Here is an 18536-nt window from a genome sequence, read left to right as displayed (position 1 = left end):
TTACTCCTATGTGGGATCAATAAAGTTCTTATTTTTGCCATCTCAGAAAATGTAATATATTATATTTGATGTCTAACTGTTTCCCAAGTATATTAGTGCGTATGTGAGTGAATAAATGAGACGTAAAACGTACATTTCTTTGTAGAAAGGCGCTTTATGAAAATAAGTCAATTTACTTGTATTAGTTTACAGCGCAGTCTTGCCACATCCAATATGGCGGCGATGCAGCGTCTACGTAAATATGATCACCTACATCCGATCCATGTGCGCAACGTGACGGGCGTACAGCGCCGCGGCCCGTAACTGGCCCCTGCGGACTGAGCCGTGATTGGTCAGACCGTGACGACAGGGAGAACGCTGACCAATCACAGGCCGGTGCGCCGCTGTCGTCCAACTCTCCTGTTATCTGTGCCATGCCAACAAAAAACATAACAAAAATACAACTTTCTCATAATACAATCCAAAACGAAGCATCTGAGTAAGCAAATTAAGCATTTAACTGTTAAGGAGAGTAGAGAGGAGAGGACGCTGGCGTGTTTGTTCGCCGCTTCTCCGATACTGACCTTGTCTTGTACTTGTTTTAACTCGTTTTAATCTTGTAAGCAATCTGAGATTCCCTGAATGAAGAGTGCTCTATAAATAAAATCTATTATTATTATTATTATTATTAATATTAATTTTCTCTGTGCTTTTACTTCTGGTTTCTTATGTGTCTTGATTTTATTCCTTTTTGTTTATTTTGTTTGTTGGTTTCTGTAGCACTTTGAGATTATTTTATGAAGTGCTTTACAAATAAAATGTATTATTATTATTATCATTATTATTATTATTAACTTTACTTTCCTGACTACTCACTTTATTAGACTGCACAGGAAAGGGATAAACGAGGTGGAGGGAAAGGTCTTCACTGCTACACTGGAGAAAATGCGAGTCAAATTCATATAAATTACATACAAAATCTGGCACAAGCTCAAATTGATAGTTATTTATTCAATTCTGGTGAAAAGCAATCGAAGAAAACAAAAGACACATTATTTTATTTATGGTTTTTATTAGATTTTTTTGGCCCCACTGGTCTTTGTTGATAGTGGTCACAGAGAGAGGGAAGGCATTCATCAAAGAACTGGGAATCAGACCTGGAGCCAGCTGTGCAGACTGCAGACTGCAGACTGCGGGCTCTGTTCATGGGGCGCCTTCTCAACCCAGTAACCCATCTGGCACAGTCAAGTGAGCATTTACTATATTAAAATATCAGAAGTCAGAGTTCATGAAAAATATGTCATGCATCAAGCATCCATTAAGGTTTTTCTGCATTATGGGAGTTTTTACCTGCCATTGTTTATGTAATGATTGCTCGGGGGTCATGTTCTGGGTCTCTGGAAAGCGTCTAGAGACAACTTTTGTTGTATTAGACGCTATATAAATAAAATTTAATTGAATCCTCCTGTGTCAAAATCTCTTCACAGTATAAAGTTGATTCACTTTTTTTTTTTTTAATCCCTGCAGATATCTTAAGATGTCCCTAGAGAGTTAGGGACTATCTGTCTCTGCAACCTTTCCTACCAGTCTTTCATGATTTATGGAAATTACACTTCATAATTTCATTTCTGGAAATATCTTACTGCTTTTTAAAAATGTATCCTGGTATATATCCGTACAAAAATAAAAATGTAATTTTCCAATTTTTCTAAATTGAAATTCAACTTGGTCTAAAGTGTCATAATGTTTAATCAGAAGGAGCCCAGCCCTTTCCTTTGCAAAATGTTAACTAACATAAAAGTCAAACATGATCTTCAGGACAGGACAGTTTCTTTTGAATAGGTTATTTGGATATGAATGTATTTCCATTATTGATTAGAAAATAGTAAGAAATAGAAATAGCTTTATTTGTCATTGAGCCGGCGTGTGTGTGTGGTAACTCTGTGAACTATGCCCCAGATCTACTCCTCAGCCATTGTCGTTGATGTTATCAGACGGCTCGCTATTATCAACATGATCATCTTTCTCCTTTTAAAATCATACCTGTAATTACCTTTACCAAGTCATCACCAGTCCCTCTCATGGGGCTCTCTGTACGGTATACCTAACAGCGTAAAAACATCCTTCTCTGTCGGTGTAAGAAGTGGAGTGCCAGCATGTACTTTTAAGCTACCTTGGCGCACAACATCTTTGTTCAGGGAGTGCTCTGATAAGCTCATATTCTTTGTCTTTGCCAGGGCTCTCATTGAGCGGTTGAAGTGTGCTGATCCGGTGAAATACATCAGTGCGCTAGCGAACTCATCGTAAGGTACTACGATGATGTCAAGCCTGCGATGGCGCTGGCCGGGTCCCGGCAAATGGCACACACCCATGTATTTCTTTTGCTCTCCATTCTCCTCGTGGCTCACCAGGTCATCTGTCAAAAAGCCTTGGAAAAGGAGCAAATTATGTTATTTCTGCTTCTCTGAAAGAAAATGCTACGTAATCAGTTCCCCCTAAAATAATGGATCTTACCAGTGTCGTGGAGGATCTGTAACACTTTGGTGAAAATGCCTTTGTGGGACTTGCCATCAGGGTGAGATATAAGCACGTCAACATCTCCGCATGTAGCCTTTCCCCGACGGTAGGAGCCACATGCCATGGCCACAAAGCCTGGATCTAAGGATAGGGCAGCATCCCTCACCTGCAAGGAACATTTGGAAATGGAGAGTTGTGTCCTTTAACATGGTGCAATGCAATATTCATTACACAAACATCAAAACTCCCAGTACTGTGATGCTTTTATGTTTTTAAAAAAGTGAAAATGACTGCATTATTTTTATTTGTATGTTGTACGTTGTATTTTACATTTCCCCCTGCAGAAGACAAGTCGCTTTAACTGGTCCTTGCTAAATATTGGGAGGCACGCTTGCTAAACATATTATTTTGACAAACCCGAGGGAACACATGTGCTTTTCTCATCTATATCATATGAAATATCTATCTGGCAATTTTGGAGAAAGAGAAAAACAAATATTACAAAATGAAAAAACCGACGTACTAGACTGTGGACTGAACAGGTATGTGACTGACTTAAGATGCAGCAAGTTTTAGAATTTACTTTTCCCCGTTGGGATGCTCCACTATGTGAGAGTGGTCTGTTTTTCTGACTTCCATGCAGTCATGCAGTGCTGACTCAAACCTTTCCCTACTCCAGGGCCTAAGTTTCCAAATTGCAAAGATCTTGAAAGGGGATCAACTCTGTGTTAACAGAGAAATCCAATGATGTGATGAAAGAAGAAAAATGTATTACAATAGTCATTACAGAATTGTACAAATATCTTCTTTTTTTTACCACTTTCTCGATCGCTGCTGCTTCTTCTCTGGGCATTCGGTCAAGAAAGTCATCGTAGTGCTTCAGTCCTATTTTCTGAGTGTTGCTCAGGTGGGCTTTTGTGCAAATGTCTTCCAAAGTCCGAAATCCCTGATACACAAATGACATTAATTCTTTCATTAGAAACCAAACTCTATTTAATTATGTTAATTAAAACAGTGACATTGTTCAGTAATCCTTCAATAAAAATGGTTAAAGGGCATTGATTATATTTTTGTATTAATTTAATGACAGAAGTTAAACAGTTTTTAAGAAGTTAGGCAAATTATGTACACAAGTTATTGTCCACAAGTCCCTCAAAGTGGAGGGGACACCCCAGCAGATCAGCACAGTGATGTGGCACAGGTTTATGAAAATGCAACGTAATTTGACGTTGACTACTGTGCGTGTGGCAGTGTGAGGGAGTGGGGACTTGAACACTGGACCCACAAAGGAAAGGCAGAGGCTCTACCAACCGAGTTGTTGTTGTTGACCTTTTCAAAATTTAACTGAAGAACTGTATCCATCTATAAGTTTGTATAATGGCTCTATGTGGAAAATAATTTTGCAGGTTTTGGAAAAGTGGCATTCAAAAATGAAAGATTACACAATGAATGCCTGTGAATATACCAAAATAATGCACATATAAGTTCTCCTTTCCAGGGGATTATGTTGCTTTTGGATTGTAGAGATGTTTCACTGTTCTATTAAGTACAGTAGAAAGTCCCCCATATGTTATACAGTACATGCATTATAGGAGAAAGTCACACTATCCTACAAACTCTACATGTCAGATGATTTTTCAGCTCATAACTTGAAGTGCATATATTTTGTATGACACATGCATTTTACAGACCTTGTTAGAAATAACGTGAATACATTTTTTCACCTGTTGGTACCAAAGTTGTGCAGTTTTCGCTCCTGCGCCCCAGATGTTGGTAAAAAGCTCCAAAACTGGCACAGCCTCTCCGATGTGATCAAGCTTCCGCAAGTGACCACTCTCCATGATCTCTTCAATTTTGTCGGCCATGCGCTTTCCTATTCCAGGGATCTGGGAAGCTTCCTAAAACAAGTATGATTTGTTTTCATTTTTAAATATAACCTAGACAAACACTTAATTGCCACAGAACACATACAACCAAATGCATGTGGTGCTGTGCATTTTCAACACAAGAATTACATTTAAAGCTTTTATATTTAGGATACCTGATATGATCCAACAGGTTTGTGGTAGCTCTTCAGTGCATTTACAGCTTTGGCGTAGCCCAGTGCCCTCCACTTGTCCCCCTGATGTGTGTAGGCCTTTGCCAGCATTTCAAGCTTGTCAGTGATGTGTTTGTTGAAGTTATTAGTTTTGCACTGAGAAGACTGAGCACAGACCCACTTCCCTGAGACCGGTGTTTGACCAGCAGTGGCGTCAGGAACAGGATTTAGGCTTGTGGTCTGAGTCTCTTCTTTGGGTTGCAGGCCAGTAATAAGAGCTTCCAGGTCTTTCTGAGAGACGCCGTCTTCATCTCCACGCACTTGTTCTTTGCTCTCTGGGATTGACTGAAAGTAGGATGCAGGGTAAATCTTTATTAATCCAAAACTCATTAATTACCTTTATCAACTCAGACTCTAGCTTCAGTCCTTCAAGGCACCAAGTAAGAATGTCGTAACATGGAAACTTACCATGTTTATGTTTTTTTCTTGCTTGGCATGATTAGTCACTGGTTCTATGGTAGCTTCTGCAGTGGGTGTGATATTTGCCGATTCCTTTTTTGTTTTTGAATGCCTTGCTTCTGAGCTCCTTAGACAGTACATTTAGAAATGTTATTACACATATAATTTACAAGGTTTTTCTAATAAGAACATGCCCTTTGACTTAAGTGTTTTTCTCATTTTTAGTGTGCAGTGTACAGACATGCAAAAGAGATGAATTGGGAATATTATAATAGATATATATCCTTTCAGCCACTATCTATGCCTCTTTATTCCAATTTAGGCTAACCTAATAAAGATATATTCTAAAGAATGTAAAACAAGTATATTACACAATATTATGAGATAATTATAAACTATATTACATGTATCAAAAAAGGATAATAGATCATAAACCTCTTGGTCAAAAGAAGGCTGTAGTCGTCTACATCCAGTAGTTTCTTCTCACTGATGCACATGCTCAACCAAGTGCATTTCACTAGATGGACACCAGAGGGCATACAATCCACTTTCAGCAAGCGCAGAGCCCTGTCGCTGTCCATGCCGTCATCCACGACCACATGGGTGACACTGGGGCACAGGGAACTCTCCAATTGCCCACCCCACTGCTGGATCTGTCTTTGGAAGATCTGGCATCTTGCATTTCCAATTCCAGTAGACAGAAGGTATGCCGTCACTCCTTTAAAAGTATTTCCTAAAGAAGAGTAGTGTTTAGATTTCTCTGAATATATATTTATCTTACACATCCCTGTATGCACGTGTGTGTGTCATATACATATATATATATATTGTTCACATGCATATATATGTATATATCTTTATATAAATACGTTTATCTAAATAACCTTACATTTTCTCGAATCTCAACTATTTTGATGTGCATGCATGTAAATAAAATAATAACCTGTAACATCACAATCGTCTGCTTTTGATTTCTTTTGTGAGGGAGCATCCCTTCCTTGTAGCACTTTGGCTCTTTTAACTTTGGGGAAGGCTTTCGTGATCCCATGATGTTGCTCCATCTTGTTTGAAGATGAGAGGAGCCACAGGCCTGCAAAATAGAATAGATTTATTTATTTTAGTTAGTTATTTAGTTAGTTTACTTTATTAATACCCATAGGTAGATTTGTTTTGCAGTAGAAGGCATCTCACACACAATCTTTACTGTCATTAATTTGACACAGGACAAAAACAATGAACAGGTTTGCAACAGCACAAGACAGACATGGCAGGTACTCACAATGCTCACTAACAGGATAAAAGTAGATGCCCACAAGGCAAAGAACAATGAATGAATAAAGAAAGTAAAAACCAAGGTCAGGGTTTCTAATAAATATAAATAAATAAGTTGAAAGCAGGATAGACCTCAGTAATAAATACAAATCGTTAAGATTTGTTTAAAAGAGAGACAGCAGCAGGGACGAAGCTGTTTCTGTAGCGTGTGGTCCTAGTTCTGGGGACTTTAAATCTGCGTCCTGATGGCAGTAGCTGGAACTCACTCGCTAAGGGGATGGGAGGCATCATTGGGATGGAGCTGGCGAGCCGCTGCAACTGCTTAGCGTACAGCAACTCCAGGCCCAGCTGTGTTTTCCCAATCAGCCGACCTGACCATTTAATAATTTGGTTGAGTGAGCTCCTTTCTTTTAGAGGCAGGTTTCCGAACCATGATCCAAGTGAAAAAGCTAAAACAGATTCAATAAAAGCATGGTAAAAAAAGTATCATCATGGTCCTATCTACAGTATGTGGAAACGGGACAACTTCCTTAGACAGAACAGCCGCTGGTGTCCCTTCCTGCTCACAGCTTTGCAGTTTTCTTTAAATTTTAAGGTAGAGTTAATGATTGTCCCCAGATATTTATAGGACTTCTTTATAGGATTTTTTTTGCTGCTGACTGAGTAGTTGTGTGGGTTTTCTCCAGGTATTGCGGCTTACTCCCACAGTTCAAAAACATGTATGTCAGGTCAATTGATTATTAATTGCTTGTGAGCGTGAGCATGCATTGTCTATGTATGTGTGCTAGTGATGTACTGGAAACCAGTCCAGGCTGTACTGCTGCATTTCCCCTGTAATGAGCTGGTATAGAGTGGGTGGATAATAATAATAATAATAATAATAATAATGAATTTAATTTATAATCCACTTTACATTAAATTAATCTAAAAGTGCTACAACATTCAAGGAAAGAAAATCAACACAAAGCAGCAGTATCATCATGGATGTGATGTTAACTCTTGCTCTTCACCAATAACACATTAAATACGCTGAACTGACAGCTGAAATATACATACATGAAGCATAGTAACAATGCAAACTTGAGTTTTGGTTTGTTTTCTTGATGAATTGGGAAAGAGGAATCACAATTCAGAGAGATTTTGCTTTTGCCAAAATGAAAACAGCTGATGCTGCAGTTAATCTTGCTTCGTACAACAATTCTTTGTGAATGTACCATTATTGGCCAGGACTTTCTAGTAAAAGAAATACATTCCTGGATAAATAAAGTTAATAATGTAGCATTAGTAAGCTAACTTAGCTTCATTTAACGTTTGGAGAGAATAGTCTGTACTTAAACAATAGCAGTTATGTCAGCCTTTTATTCAACGTATAAACCACGTCTTCATTCATTCCAACATGTTGTAATATAAGTGCACATTTAGAGATAAAACAGTGAAACATGCAGCTCTTACCCCAGTGTTGTTGACAACATACAGGATCTGCGTTCAAATCTATGTTTAACTTCCGGGTCGATCATTCATTGAAAATTGTTAAAATACATTTATACAATTTCCTAAATGCATATCTTTAAATAGCGTTTGTAATTATTCCAATGTATATATATTTCTAGTTGAACAGGTTTGATAAATGTGTGTGTTTGTGTGTGGCTTGCCCTCGGTTGCCATGGTTACGCCTGCAGCCGCAGCAGCTCCTCGTATCGGAAACATGGCTGTTCAAAACTGGATCGATATCCTCAAAACATCCAAGAAAACGGCGCTAATACACGACGGTATGTGCGATAAAGACAAACCTTAAAAAAATGAATGCGTAAATTGATGAATTAAAATGGTTATGCTGTCAAATATCTGTCAAGCAACTACCCTCTTCCACGTGTAGCTACAGTAGCTTTAGCCTTTTACACATTTCAGGTAAATTAATGAGATCACTGAACATAATAAACTTCTTATTGGTGTGGGAGAATGCATTTAATTATATGGGAAACTTCGAGTTAATCTAGTCTGAATGCAGTTGTTTTTAAAGTGAAAAATATGCCCTTATAGCTCAATCAAATCAAATCAAACTTTATTTATATAGCACTTTTCACACAACAGTAGCGGAAAGTGCTTTACATAATACAATCAACATCAACATAATAAACTCACACACTCATAGTTAAAACACACAATACATAAAATGGTTTATTTTTTTAGCCGCAATCAGTTAGACTTTTTGTCTTTTAGTCCTGTTGTTTTAGACATTCATCTATGCGTCCTACTTAAATCCTGTGTGAATTATTAGATAGTAAATGATTGATAAAAGTTATGCTTGAATGGAAAAGTAAAAATTAAAAGGTTAAAGGTGAAATTATAACTTTTGTCTAACTTAATATTAACTTAAGTCTTCAGTGAGGTTTTGTGATAGGATAATAATAGCTATTCCTCTGTCTTTTAGACATATGGTTAATGAATATGTGTTTCAAACTAAGCACTACTTCAGAAATGAGGAAGATATATGTTGATTGGACACATTGTTGCGATCATAATTGTAAAAAAAAAAACTAACAACATTTGTTATCAGGGAATGCTTTAAAAAACCAATAGAAATTAATCTTATCTTTAAAAATGTTAATCCAGAAAGAAATACAAGTTATATTTCTACTACACTTAATTCCAGGTAATAAACTTAAAAGAAAAAAAGAAAATACTTATTGTATGTGGGACATATAACTTGTCTATGCATGTCTGCTCAGGAATATTTATCAATATTTCAGTTCAATGAGCTAAAATTTTATTACCAACGCCAGGTCCAAATTTAGGCAACACTACGTTAAATAAATAAACAACCTGAAAGTATAGCTTAAAATAAGTAGAAATCAGTCTTCCACAAAGAGACAATGTCTTCCCCATCAGACTGATGTCCACTCAAATGTAAGTGTAAAGTATGGTACTAAAGTTTTTTATGATTGTCAAAAGGTTTGAATGGCTGGCACCAAAAACATTTGATTAGGTAGAATACTAATCTCAGACGTTTGTAAGATGGTACACTGTACTATATTCTTCTCTTCAGCTCTAAGGTCATGGGCTAATTAGAAACATGTCCAAGCTTAATAAGAAAGCATATTTTACATGTTGCTGGTTTCAGATTGATTACGTTTCTCAAAGTTTCTTCAAAGAGAGGTAGTCTCTCATGCAGACATTTGTCCTGGACAAAAGGGCAATGCTGTAGTGCAATACAAAGACAAACGTGTATAATAAAAAGATGCACATAAATTGTATATGTGGTGCTAAGAACATATATAAACACCGGTGTACATACAATAAAATACATAAATAAATACATGTATGCCTTTTATACTCCATCCATGCATGCATGCATGCACACAAACATATGTACCCCTATACATGCATACAGTATAATCCCCACCATCAGTCAAACAGTTATCTTTGTTTTTGTTCATCCTCCAACTCATAAATGAATTGACTGGCAGAGGGATGAAAGAATGTTTGAAGTGATTACTTTTGCATGAAGAAACCCTGTACCTCCTCCATCAGTTCAGTAAGACATGTTCAGTAGGAAGCACATTTATTGTGACAAACCAAATGTTGCGGGCCTGCCTGATGGTGGCCTACACAAACAGATCCTGTGGAGTGAATAAAGCAGGGATGCCCATCATTTTGCTTGCTGTCTTCCCCGGGTTGTGGATTTGAGATTAAACTTTGATTCTACTTCTAGTAGAAGTTGTAATCCTACAACTTTTTTTTTCCTAATTTGAATACTGATATATGCTTTTAAATGTCAACCCTAGGTAAAAGGAAGATCCACTATCTCCTTACAGATGGAAAAGAAATGACTGAAGAGTATGACTTGAAAACAGATGAGCTCATTGGTAAACCACAAATTTTGAGTTTTCAATGGCTTCATGAAACTGCTTAGATCTAAATTTCAATGCATAGGATGTGTTATGAAACATGTTGTGCATTTCAGTGCGAAAGTGGCGCCATAAAAGCACACTTGGAGTTCAGAACCCTTGGCAGGTAGAGATTGGGGAGCCACTTGCTAGCCCTGTTGCATCTTTGGACTCTGATGGAATCATAGAAAACTGTTCCAATGTGAGTTTTTTGCTTGTTATTTTCCATTTGGATTTTACTTTGAAATCATTGGGTCTGTAGAAAATAAATAATTACTTTTTTTGATGTTTCCACAGCCAGTGTTTATGCGTAAAGATACAAAGACCAGCTTTCAGTGGAGAATTCGCAATCTTGCCTACCCCAAGGAAGTGTTCTGTGTTTTGTTGGAGCCTTCTGAGAGATTCATCATCATAAAGACCTCAAACAAAAAGTACATATATGTGAGACCACTGGCTTTCTCCGGTCCTTTATTAATTCCTATGTTGTATACTTGTTGCTTGTAGTCTTCACAACCTCCCTATAGATGGCACTCTTTACAATACATGTGTCTATGAGCAACAGCTGCGTGATGGATCTGTAAAACTCTCACCATGTCTTTCCAGGTATTATAAGAAATTCAGCATTCCTGATATGGATCGAAATCAGCTGCCACTGAACAGCTCGGCGCTCAGCTTTACACATGCCAATAATACTTTAATTGTCAGCGTAAGTTCACGTAGCAATAAAGACTCATTTTATCAATAACTTGTAAATTTACCAACCTGCCGATTTAAATAAGATTAAATTAAAGACTGATTCATTTATTTGAGTGTTTGTTCCATCTTCAAACTACCCATGCACTGATTTACACAGAATCATTTGTTCAAGATAAAAACACAATTTCAAAAAGTGCAGAATTCTAATTAACCTTTCAAAAAGAATTCATAATAATAACGCCTAATTATTGTAGTTAAAGTATATCAAACAGTTCATGAGGGTGAGCTGTGTTTTTCTTCGCTGAATTCTTTTATCCCAACTTAGTTTTCAAATGTAAAACTTTTGCTCATTTTGTTACTTTGCATATAATTCCGTGCTCTTTTAAAGCAAAGAACTCATGGACTTTTATTTTTTTTGTGTGTGTCCAGTACAAGAAACCCACAGAGATTTTAACGCTTGAGCTGGAGCTGCTGAAGGAACTGAAGAAACTGAAGGGGACAGCTGAAGGGGACATTGACTGCAAAACTCAATGAATTCTTGACTGTGAGAGCGAGGAAATGATGTTGTGCTGCATTTAAAGCAGAGCCTCACAGTGTCATTTTCTAGTCACACGTCAGCTCTTGTTTAGCTTGCTGTAAAGGATCACTTTGTTAAGATTCTTAGTGCCTTACCTGGTTTAATTCTTCAGCAGGGATGACTAATTTCAGTCCATTAGCTGGAAATAGTTTTATTTAGTTTTGTTCCTGAATTATTCATTTTACACAAAAAAAACAATATATGTTTCCCGAGGTGTTTAAGACACTATTTGTGTTAAATAAATAACCTGATGTCATTTGGATGTCGTTGGCCATCCTGAAAGCCATTCCTGAAACTATATTTATTTTTTCCTCAATAATGTCAGTAGTCTGACTTTGTGGTAGCCAGTCAAATTACTGCAGACACAGAGAAATATATGTTTCCTTTGGTTATTATTTTACATCCTTTCCTCTTGTAAATCTTTGTGTAAACACTGTACAAGAGAGAAATCATTAAAGTGATATAGTTGGTTACTCTCTGAAGAATTTCAATTAAAGGAAAACATCCTTCCAGTTAGAAATACTTTAGTAGTGAATAAAAAAAAAAAAGGAGTAGTTCTTTTTAAATGAGACAGTGGCATTTAAATATAGATTGTTTCAACCTTGTGATTCCTTGCATTTTTTAATGCGTTTCCAAACCCAGAGAGCAAGTGCAGAAAGCAGAGACAAAACCACAGGTCTCTCTCACCATTGTGCTTTGTCCTCTTTCAGATGGAAAGGACGGCATACAAGAAAACATTTCAAAACTGTCAGTCCTGTTGTTTTTGTAAGTTCTTATAAGGGACTTGATAGATTTTTTTTTTCTAACTATGAATGAGCAAAAAATCCATTCAAAGGGGGGTTGTTTGGCAGTCTGGCTCTGAGACCTCTGCACTGTTTATTGTGTCTGTTCAGAATAAATGTTACTGAATATTAGATGCTTGGTCTCGGGTTGTGATGTTTGCAGTTTTTCTCTTAGACGTTAGTCTTGGGAGTTTCAGCTGCTGTCTGCACACATTTCTGCTGCATCAAACACCAATTAACAAATTGGTCATCCAGCTCATGCTCAGTGAGAGCAGCCCAATTCCTGTGTTCGGGGTCTTCCTCCTCCCCTGTCATTTGGCCTCTGGTGGTCATGCTCAACTGCTTCTGGGAAGAGGGTTTCCTTTCTACCTCCTTTTCATTGCCGAATGCCTCTTCCCAGCCATTCCCCCTCTTTCAGTCGATGCCACATTTAGCCACACAGGCCCTGATGCTTTTTCTGCAACCCCTCAGCTCCCTCTACCCCCCCCCATCTCTTCCAAACCCCCCTCACCCCCTCCCTGTGTGACTGGCTTCTTTTTGATAACTGACCCCTCCTCGTGTTATTATTCGAACCCACTATTGTATAACATGCCCTTTTATATGAGGTTCCACAAAGGACCCATTTGATCAGAGGGTTACGGTGTGCGATCGTGAGAAATGCAACTACATGGTGGTAACCTTTGTTTGGGCCAAAATGGTGGGCTGACCTCATCGCTTTTAATGCATAGCTCGGGCCATTCAGGCCCAAGTCTCACTTGCTGAGCACATTGAATTCAGTAGCCTGTCACAGATATTGCCCCTCAGTTATCTGGGTCTTCAGCTTGAAGAAGATGGAGGGGAGAAAAAAAAAGGGGAAAACATTTTTGAGGCTATTGACTTATACAAGCCACCACATAAGAGCAAAGCCAAACAGCTCATAAACAGAGTCTTTAGTGGTTTTAATATACACTCTACAATAAATATTTCCATCATTTGATGTTATTTACATTTATACAGTAAAAACATATTCATATATGTAGAAAAAACAACAGGTTACATATTTTCCAAAAGGGCCTCCAAAAGGCTAGATAGCATATCATCTGAGACTCAGATGCTGTAACCACAGGTAGCTGCCACATCTAGCTTCATCGTATTCATTTCTCTGTCAGATATTCATTAGAGAGCTGGCTAACATCTAACCAAATGTTCATGGCATCAGCTGTCCTGTTCTGAAAATGTCCTGATTTGAAGACAAAAAAATGCTTTCTACAATCTGTCTGAATTGGAAATAACTAGCAGATTAGATAGTTTACATACAATCCAGTACTGAGAATTACAGATTAAGTCCACAAACGAGGCATGACAATGCATGGGCACTTAAGTGTACAAGTAAATTTCCCTCCAAACATTTTGCTTTCTCTTGCAGCAGTTCTTTTATGCTGGTTGTTCTACCTCAGCGGTTTGCGTTTTTTCAGCGTCCCCCCGAGCGCTGATGATGGGAATGTTTAGTCCTCTTGCTGAAAGGCTGTGCTGGGACAGGGAGAGGAAGAACGTCAAATGGTTCCTTCTCACTTAGCAAGTGCCCCCTAGGTAGACGCTTCATGAAGTGGGCCTCCCGCTGGTGCTGTTTGGTCCTGGAGGCCTTCCTCGGACGGCCTTTGCGCGTGAAAGCCATGTACCAGCCCTCATACTTGGCATTCTGCAGCGCCGTGTAGTTGTTTTCTAGAACAATTTCCGTGAAGATGCAGTCTTTGCCCCGTCCTTTCCGCTGGAAAAGAAAAAAGCAGGTAGACGTTGAAGTGTTTTTGACATTGTCCGGGAGACAGAAACATAATCTTCATTTCCAGACAATCAAATGATCTCATAATCTTATTTGTTTCTGCTCAAATATGTGTTGCAAATCTGGAATTGTAATTTCAAAAGACAGAAAAAAAAATTAAAGATGCCGCTGCGATTTTATGCAGATTACCTTGCCGATCAGCTTCCCTCTCTTGTTCATACATATGTAGTACCCTGTCTTCACCCCTTTGATACGAACTCGACTTCCAAAAGAGTCCGTCTCCACTTCCAGTTTAGCTGCAGAGACAACAACAGATCACGAATAAACAGATGACATGGTTCATGCTAGTCATGTGAGAGTGTATGATAGAAATGAGCTCTCCGTTTCTTTCCTGAATGCATTCTTCATGTATGGCACCGATTGTGATGAACCAGTCACATCATCATTGATTGGCTTTAAGTGGCCTTGAATTATCATGACTTGAGCAGAGTCATGAAGACGACATGAGATCCCTCTACATCCCTGTGATCCGGCAGCCACCTCTAACAAAGCAAGCACGGCCTTCCAAAACAGCATGAAATGATAGTGATTTTGCATGGTGTGATTATTGTTGAATGCCTGTTAAATGCTGTGCTGTGATGCAGCTAAGACTGGGGATAAAGGAGAGTGAGAATACTGCGGTCAGAGACACAGCCACAAGCACAGAGCAGCGGTCAGATTTGGGCCGGTTACAAGAGTGACACCCACTTAAGATGTGTAGCCAGAGTGTGCATGACTGACTCCCTCTGTGAGACTAGGCAAAGAGATTTAAAAGACAAAAATGCACAGTCAGATGCACGAAGAGAAAAAGGCATAAACTAAGATGCCGACTTCACCTCTATCTATAAATTGAGTCGTAAAAAGCAATGAGAAATTCCTCATAAAGTCTACTTTCGAGAGAGAGAGCACTGAGAGATGGATGGTGGTGGCTGCAGTGGAAAGGTGGTTGGAAGCAGAAAACAACCAGAAAAAAAAAAAATAACTTTGGCGATAGGAATTAGGCTTTGCTGCTTCTAAATCTATGACTATCCTGCCGAAGTCTGTCAAAACAGGTGTTCAGGACTTGAGACCACCAGCACACTGGGGAAATAAATTATCTGCATGGGGCCATAAAAACTGGCAGCACAGATGCCACTAACGATGTTTACAATTGCTGCTACCGTTTCATCTGGCTCGTTTTCTTTCAGAACACCCCCCCCACACACACACACACACACACACACACACACACACACAAAAACAACAAAAACAGAAAATATTCCCTGCTTCTCACACATTATTTACCAATTCTTATGTTTGTGAGATGAATATGTTTCATCTTTCTGCTGTTTGTCTGAAAGCAGTGGAAAAAGTTAGGAAAGATCTTCAGATGAAATTGGTTTCATCAAGTCAGATAAAATAAAAATGGGTAAAGGCTTAACAAGCGACACACACGGTGTTTTTCAAACATGCAAAGTATCTAATACAAAATCATGTCGCATAAAAAAGTAAAATAACCAGTTCAATATGTATAAGGTGGATCCGGCAGCTGCGGGGTGTTTGTGTATTAATTATAAAGCAGATTAAACCGGGATTCACGTCTGCATGCTGCCACTGAAGCCGGAATTATGGTCCCGCGTTAAATCGACGCAGGGCCTACGCCGTCGGGTTACGGCGTACGGTGCGCGTCGCCGCGTACCCTACGTCGTAGGGTCTGCGTCGGTGTAACGCGGAACCATAAACCAGCCTTGCAGCTCGGTGTGCCCGGGCCCCTACCGTGCGCGGCCCCGTCGTCCCCGTTGGCGTTGACCCTGCGGCTGCTCAGGACCTGCACGTGTTTGCCGCTGGTGCGGCTGTACAGCTGGTAGGTTCTGGTGAGCCGCCGGCTCATGCGGTCCGACAGCCGGCTCTGCTCCGTTACATGCTGCTTGAAATTCGGGGGAGACTGCGCAGTGTTCTGTCGGGGAAAAAAGCAAAAAAAAAAAAAAAAAAAAAAAAAAAAAAAAAAGCATAAAAGCAAAATTAGTGAATTCCTCATTTTCTTACTTACTTAAATTATTAAATAATTATTTTCCGAATATTTTTCTTGGATGTTGATACTTTTTGTCAACCATGAGGAGACTTAAAGCTTGTCACTCAAACAAGCCAAGGCCTCGGCCACCAGCTCATTTTTGGCTTTCATCATATTTATCTAAATAAACCAGTCTCTGCTCTGTACTCTGATTTATGGCTGGCTGTTATGGAGACGCTTTCACGGACCCTCATGAATGACAATTCAGTCAGATAGGTTGTTTTTACCACCGATGATCTTTCACCCCGTCATGACTTCTTATTCTTTTCTCTTTTTTCTCCCCCCCGCTTCATTTCAGCCACTCTCCAGCCACATGTGTTTTAACAATTACCTTTAGACTGGAGCTTAACATTTTTCAAGATGTTTGAAATGTTGCCAATTGCAGTCGCACTCATAATAAAACGTTTTCATTGTTATTGCAGCCTATTGGCAAAGTAGCTATACAGACGGTAGACTACAAGCTCTCTTCAGCGAAGTGCCTGGGTACCTTTTCAATTCTGCACACATTAATTAGCTTTTAGAGTTTTATGTAACGTACATGTTTTGTCTTTTATTGAAGTAAAAAAGGTGATTTTTACCTGTGCGTAAAAGCAAAGCGCCGTGAACTGAAGTAACCTGCAGAAAAATCAAGAACAACAACAAAATAAGTCTCACCTGTTGCTTGAAACGAAATGCATGACTTCTATGAACAGCTACAATATGATGGCATGTCTTTACTTACAGATAACCTATCCTCGATGCTCTCAGCCTCATCTTGTAATAGTTCAAATATTGCTTCATGAATATTCCGCTGATTCGGTGCTGGAAGCCCTCGGAAATAAAAGTTCCTCTTGATGGGTATTCAGCTCAGTTTTAAGCCCCCTCTTGTTACACATGGAAAGCCATACCCGTGACAATTAAGAGATCCCAAACTGTCAGGGTCCCAGTGCAGGTAACGGGATCAGATCTCCTGTGTCCGCATAGAATGAAAAGTTCGGGAATCTGGACGCTGATCCAAATTTAAAGTCCGGAAAGAGTGCCTAATGCTGTCACCAAACCAGCTCCATTGATTCCTTGTTCAGTTATTCAGCAGTGATGTTTTAAAGTTGAAATGAATCCTCTATTTGCCCTGAAAGGCAATTGCGCGTATAGTATTTTTAGTTTTACGCACGGGTCTTTGCGCATCCGCGATGACATGCGAATAAAAACGATATATATGTATATATAAAATATATATAAAAACAACTATACAAAAACTGTGCGGGATTAGACTTGAGAAGATGAATGAATCTCACGAGTAGCAACACAACTCAGTGCCTTTAAAAAGATGAACCAAATTGGTGACAGCTGCCTCTCTACATACGCAGATGGCGAAGCCCCGACGTCAACCTTCCACCCACACGCGTGTACCTTGTGGTTCGTCTCCAGTCCACATTCAGCATCTGTGTCCCTCGACATTTAAATACTTCAACTTGCGGGAAAAGTCAATATGCTCGGCGAGAGCAGGCGGAGCGTCCAGGCTGCAGCCAAGATGAAACTGAATACCTGGTGGGACGCTCAGCCCGCAACTGTTTGCTTGTAAATCCACAAATATTACGTTCATCAGTGTGTTACATGTAAAATTAAATACCCATTGAGATGAAGCGTTCAACATTATTCTGGCGTGAATAAATTAAACTATTTGCGTGTTTAAAAAGCCTTGTTAGATTCACTTTAAACTATTATTTATCCACGGTCAAATGTTAATCTCATTCACTTGACGATGCTCTCATATTATCATGCAAAAATTACAGAACACTTTGTTTTCTATAAGCATAAATGTCCATATGGAAAGTTCCCTGGCATGTATTTAAGAAAATCTACAGTTACATTAAGTTATTCCCTGCCTGCAGGTTAGAGGCTGTTTGGTGGTCCCTCAGGAGAGACCCTGATATGCTTTTTCATCCTACATATGTAAGTAATATGAATTCCATGTGAACACATGACACACAATGATTTTCACATAACATCTAAAGCCTTTGCCATGGATACAAATGCTCTCTTGCTCACAATCACTCCTCCATAACTTTCCTCGGGTCTGATTTTGAAGTGTGTGTCCAGGGCCTGGTGTGCTACATTCACAGCATGGTTTCAGACCATACATCATGCACTTATATTGTAATAATTTCTTCTGACAACAAAGGTGCAGGGTTTCCTTCGAAGGAAGGTGACTGTGGCACTTTTGCCAGATGATCGTAACATGGGATCATTTAATAACTACCTGTCATGAGCAAATTCCAAATTTGAACATATAACACTTATTTAGTGTCATATAAAAAGTATAGTGAATGTACTTTTTGGTGCCACTCAGGTGAATTAGATCTGCTGTTTAAACTGTGCAGGAAGAGAATTAGATAAAAATAATAATAATTTTGTATGTTACATGCTTCTTCTATTTCCCTTATACTCTAAAGGCTTCATAGCTTCAAATAAACTTTTGGATTTGTCTAAATTTTATTGCAA

The 18536-nt window shown here is 38.9% G+C and overlaps 3 protein-coding genes across 3 annotated transcripts; 1 reads left to right on the top strand and 2 right to left on the bottom strand.

The window, feature by feature from the left end:
* Positions 1–1040: 1040 nt before the first annotated feature.
* On the bottom strand, positions 1041–7805 carry poll (polymerase (DNA directed), lambda). Its single transcript, XM_061732657.1, has 9 exons — positions 7718–7805; positions 5937–6083; positions 5429–5726; positions 5003–5120; positions 4538–4879; positions 4221–4394; positions 3314–3442; positions 2494–2662; positions 1041–2407 (listed from the first exon to the last, which is right to left on the bottom strand). The coding sequence occupies exons 2-9, from the start codon at positions 6052–6054 to the stop codon at positions 2046–2048; spliced, it is 1710 nt and encodes a 569-aa protein (XP_061588641.1). The 5' UTR covers positions 6055–6083; positions 7718–7805; the 3' UTR covers positions 1041–2045.
* A 138-nt stretch (positions 7806–7943) lies between these two features.
* dpcd (deleted in primary ciliary dyskinesia homolog (mouse)) lies at positions 7944–12339 on the top strand. The gene is made up of 6 exons (XM_061732644.1): positions 7944–8034; positions 10051–10131; positions 10230–10354; positions 10450–10583; positions 10756–10858; positions 11278–12339. The coding sequence occupies exons 1-6, from the start codon at positions 7971–7973 to the stop codon at positions 11380–11382; spliced, it is 612 nt and encodes a 203-aa protein (XP_061588628.1). The 5' UTR covers positions 7944–7970; the 3' UTR covers positions 11383–12339.
* Positions 12340–13134: 795 nt separating this feature from the next.
* fgf8b (fibroblast growth factor 8b) lies at positions 13135–17499 on the bottom strand. Its single transcript, XM_061722811.1, has 5 exons — positions 16777–17499; positions 16634–16670; positions 15761–15941; positions 14156–14262; positions 13135–13954 (listed from the first exon to the last, which is right to left on the bottom strand). The coding sequence occupies exons 1-5, from the start codon at positions 16833–16835 to the stop codon at positions 13658–13660; spliced, it is 681 nt and encodes a 226-aa protein (XP_061578795.1). The 5' UTR covers positions 16836–17499; the 3' UTR covers positions 13135–13657.
* Positions 17500–18536: the final 1037 nt, after the last annotated feature.

This window comes from Cololabis saira, chromosome 1 (genome assembly GCF_033807715.1).
Source record: "Cololabis saira isolate AMF1-May2022 chromosome 1, fColSai1.1, whole genome shotgun sequence".
In the NCBI taxonomy this organism is placed as follows: domain Eukaryota; kingdom Metazoa; phylum Chordata; class Actinopteri; order Beloniformes; family Belonidae; genus Cololabis; species Cololabis saira.
This window is presented reverse-complemented; position numbering and strand designations above follow the sequence as displayed.

Coding starts and splice junctions, on each gene's coding strand:
- poll (XM_061732657.1), bottom strand. CDS start 6,054: ATGGAGCAACATCATGGGATCACGAAAGCCTTCCCCAAAGTTAAAAGA. Junction 5,121..5,428: donor AGCCTTCTTTTGACCAAGAG/GTTTATGATCTA, acceptor GTACTGTCTAAG/GAGCTCAGAAGCAAGGCATT. Junction 4,880..5,002: donor AAGAAAAAAACATAAACATG/GTAAGTTTCCAT, acceptor TCCTACTTTCAG/TCAATCCCAGAGAGCAAAGA.
- fgf8b (XM_061722811.1), bottom strand. CDS start 16,835: ATGAAGCAATATTTGAACTATTACAAGATGAGGCTGAGAGCATCGAGG. Junction 16,671..16,776: donor GCATCGAGGATAGGTTATCT/GTAAGTAAAGAC, acceptor ATTTTTCTGCAG/GTTACTTCAGTTCACGGCGC. Junction 15,942..16,633: donor CGCTTTGCTTTTACGCACAG/GTAAAAATCACC, acceptor TTTCCCCGACAG/AACACTGCGCAGTCTCCCCC.
- dpcd (XM_061732644.1), top strand. CDS start 7,971: ATGGCTGTTCAAAACTGGATCGATATCCTCAAAACATCCAAGAAAACG. Junction 10,355..10,449: donor TCATAGAAAACTGTTCCAAT/GTGAGTTTTTTG, acceptor ATGTTTCCACAG/CCAGTGTTTATGCGTAAAGA. Junction 10,859..11,277: donor ATAATACTTTAATTGTCAGC/GTAAGTTCACGT, acceptor GTGTGTGTCCAG/TACAAGAAACCCACAGAGAT.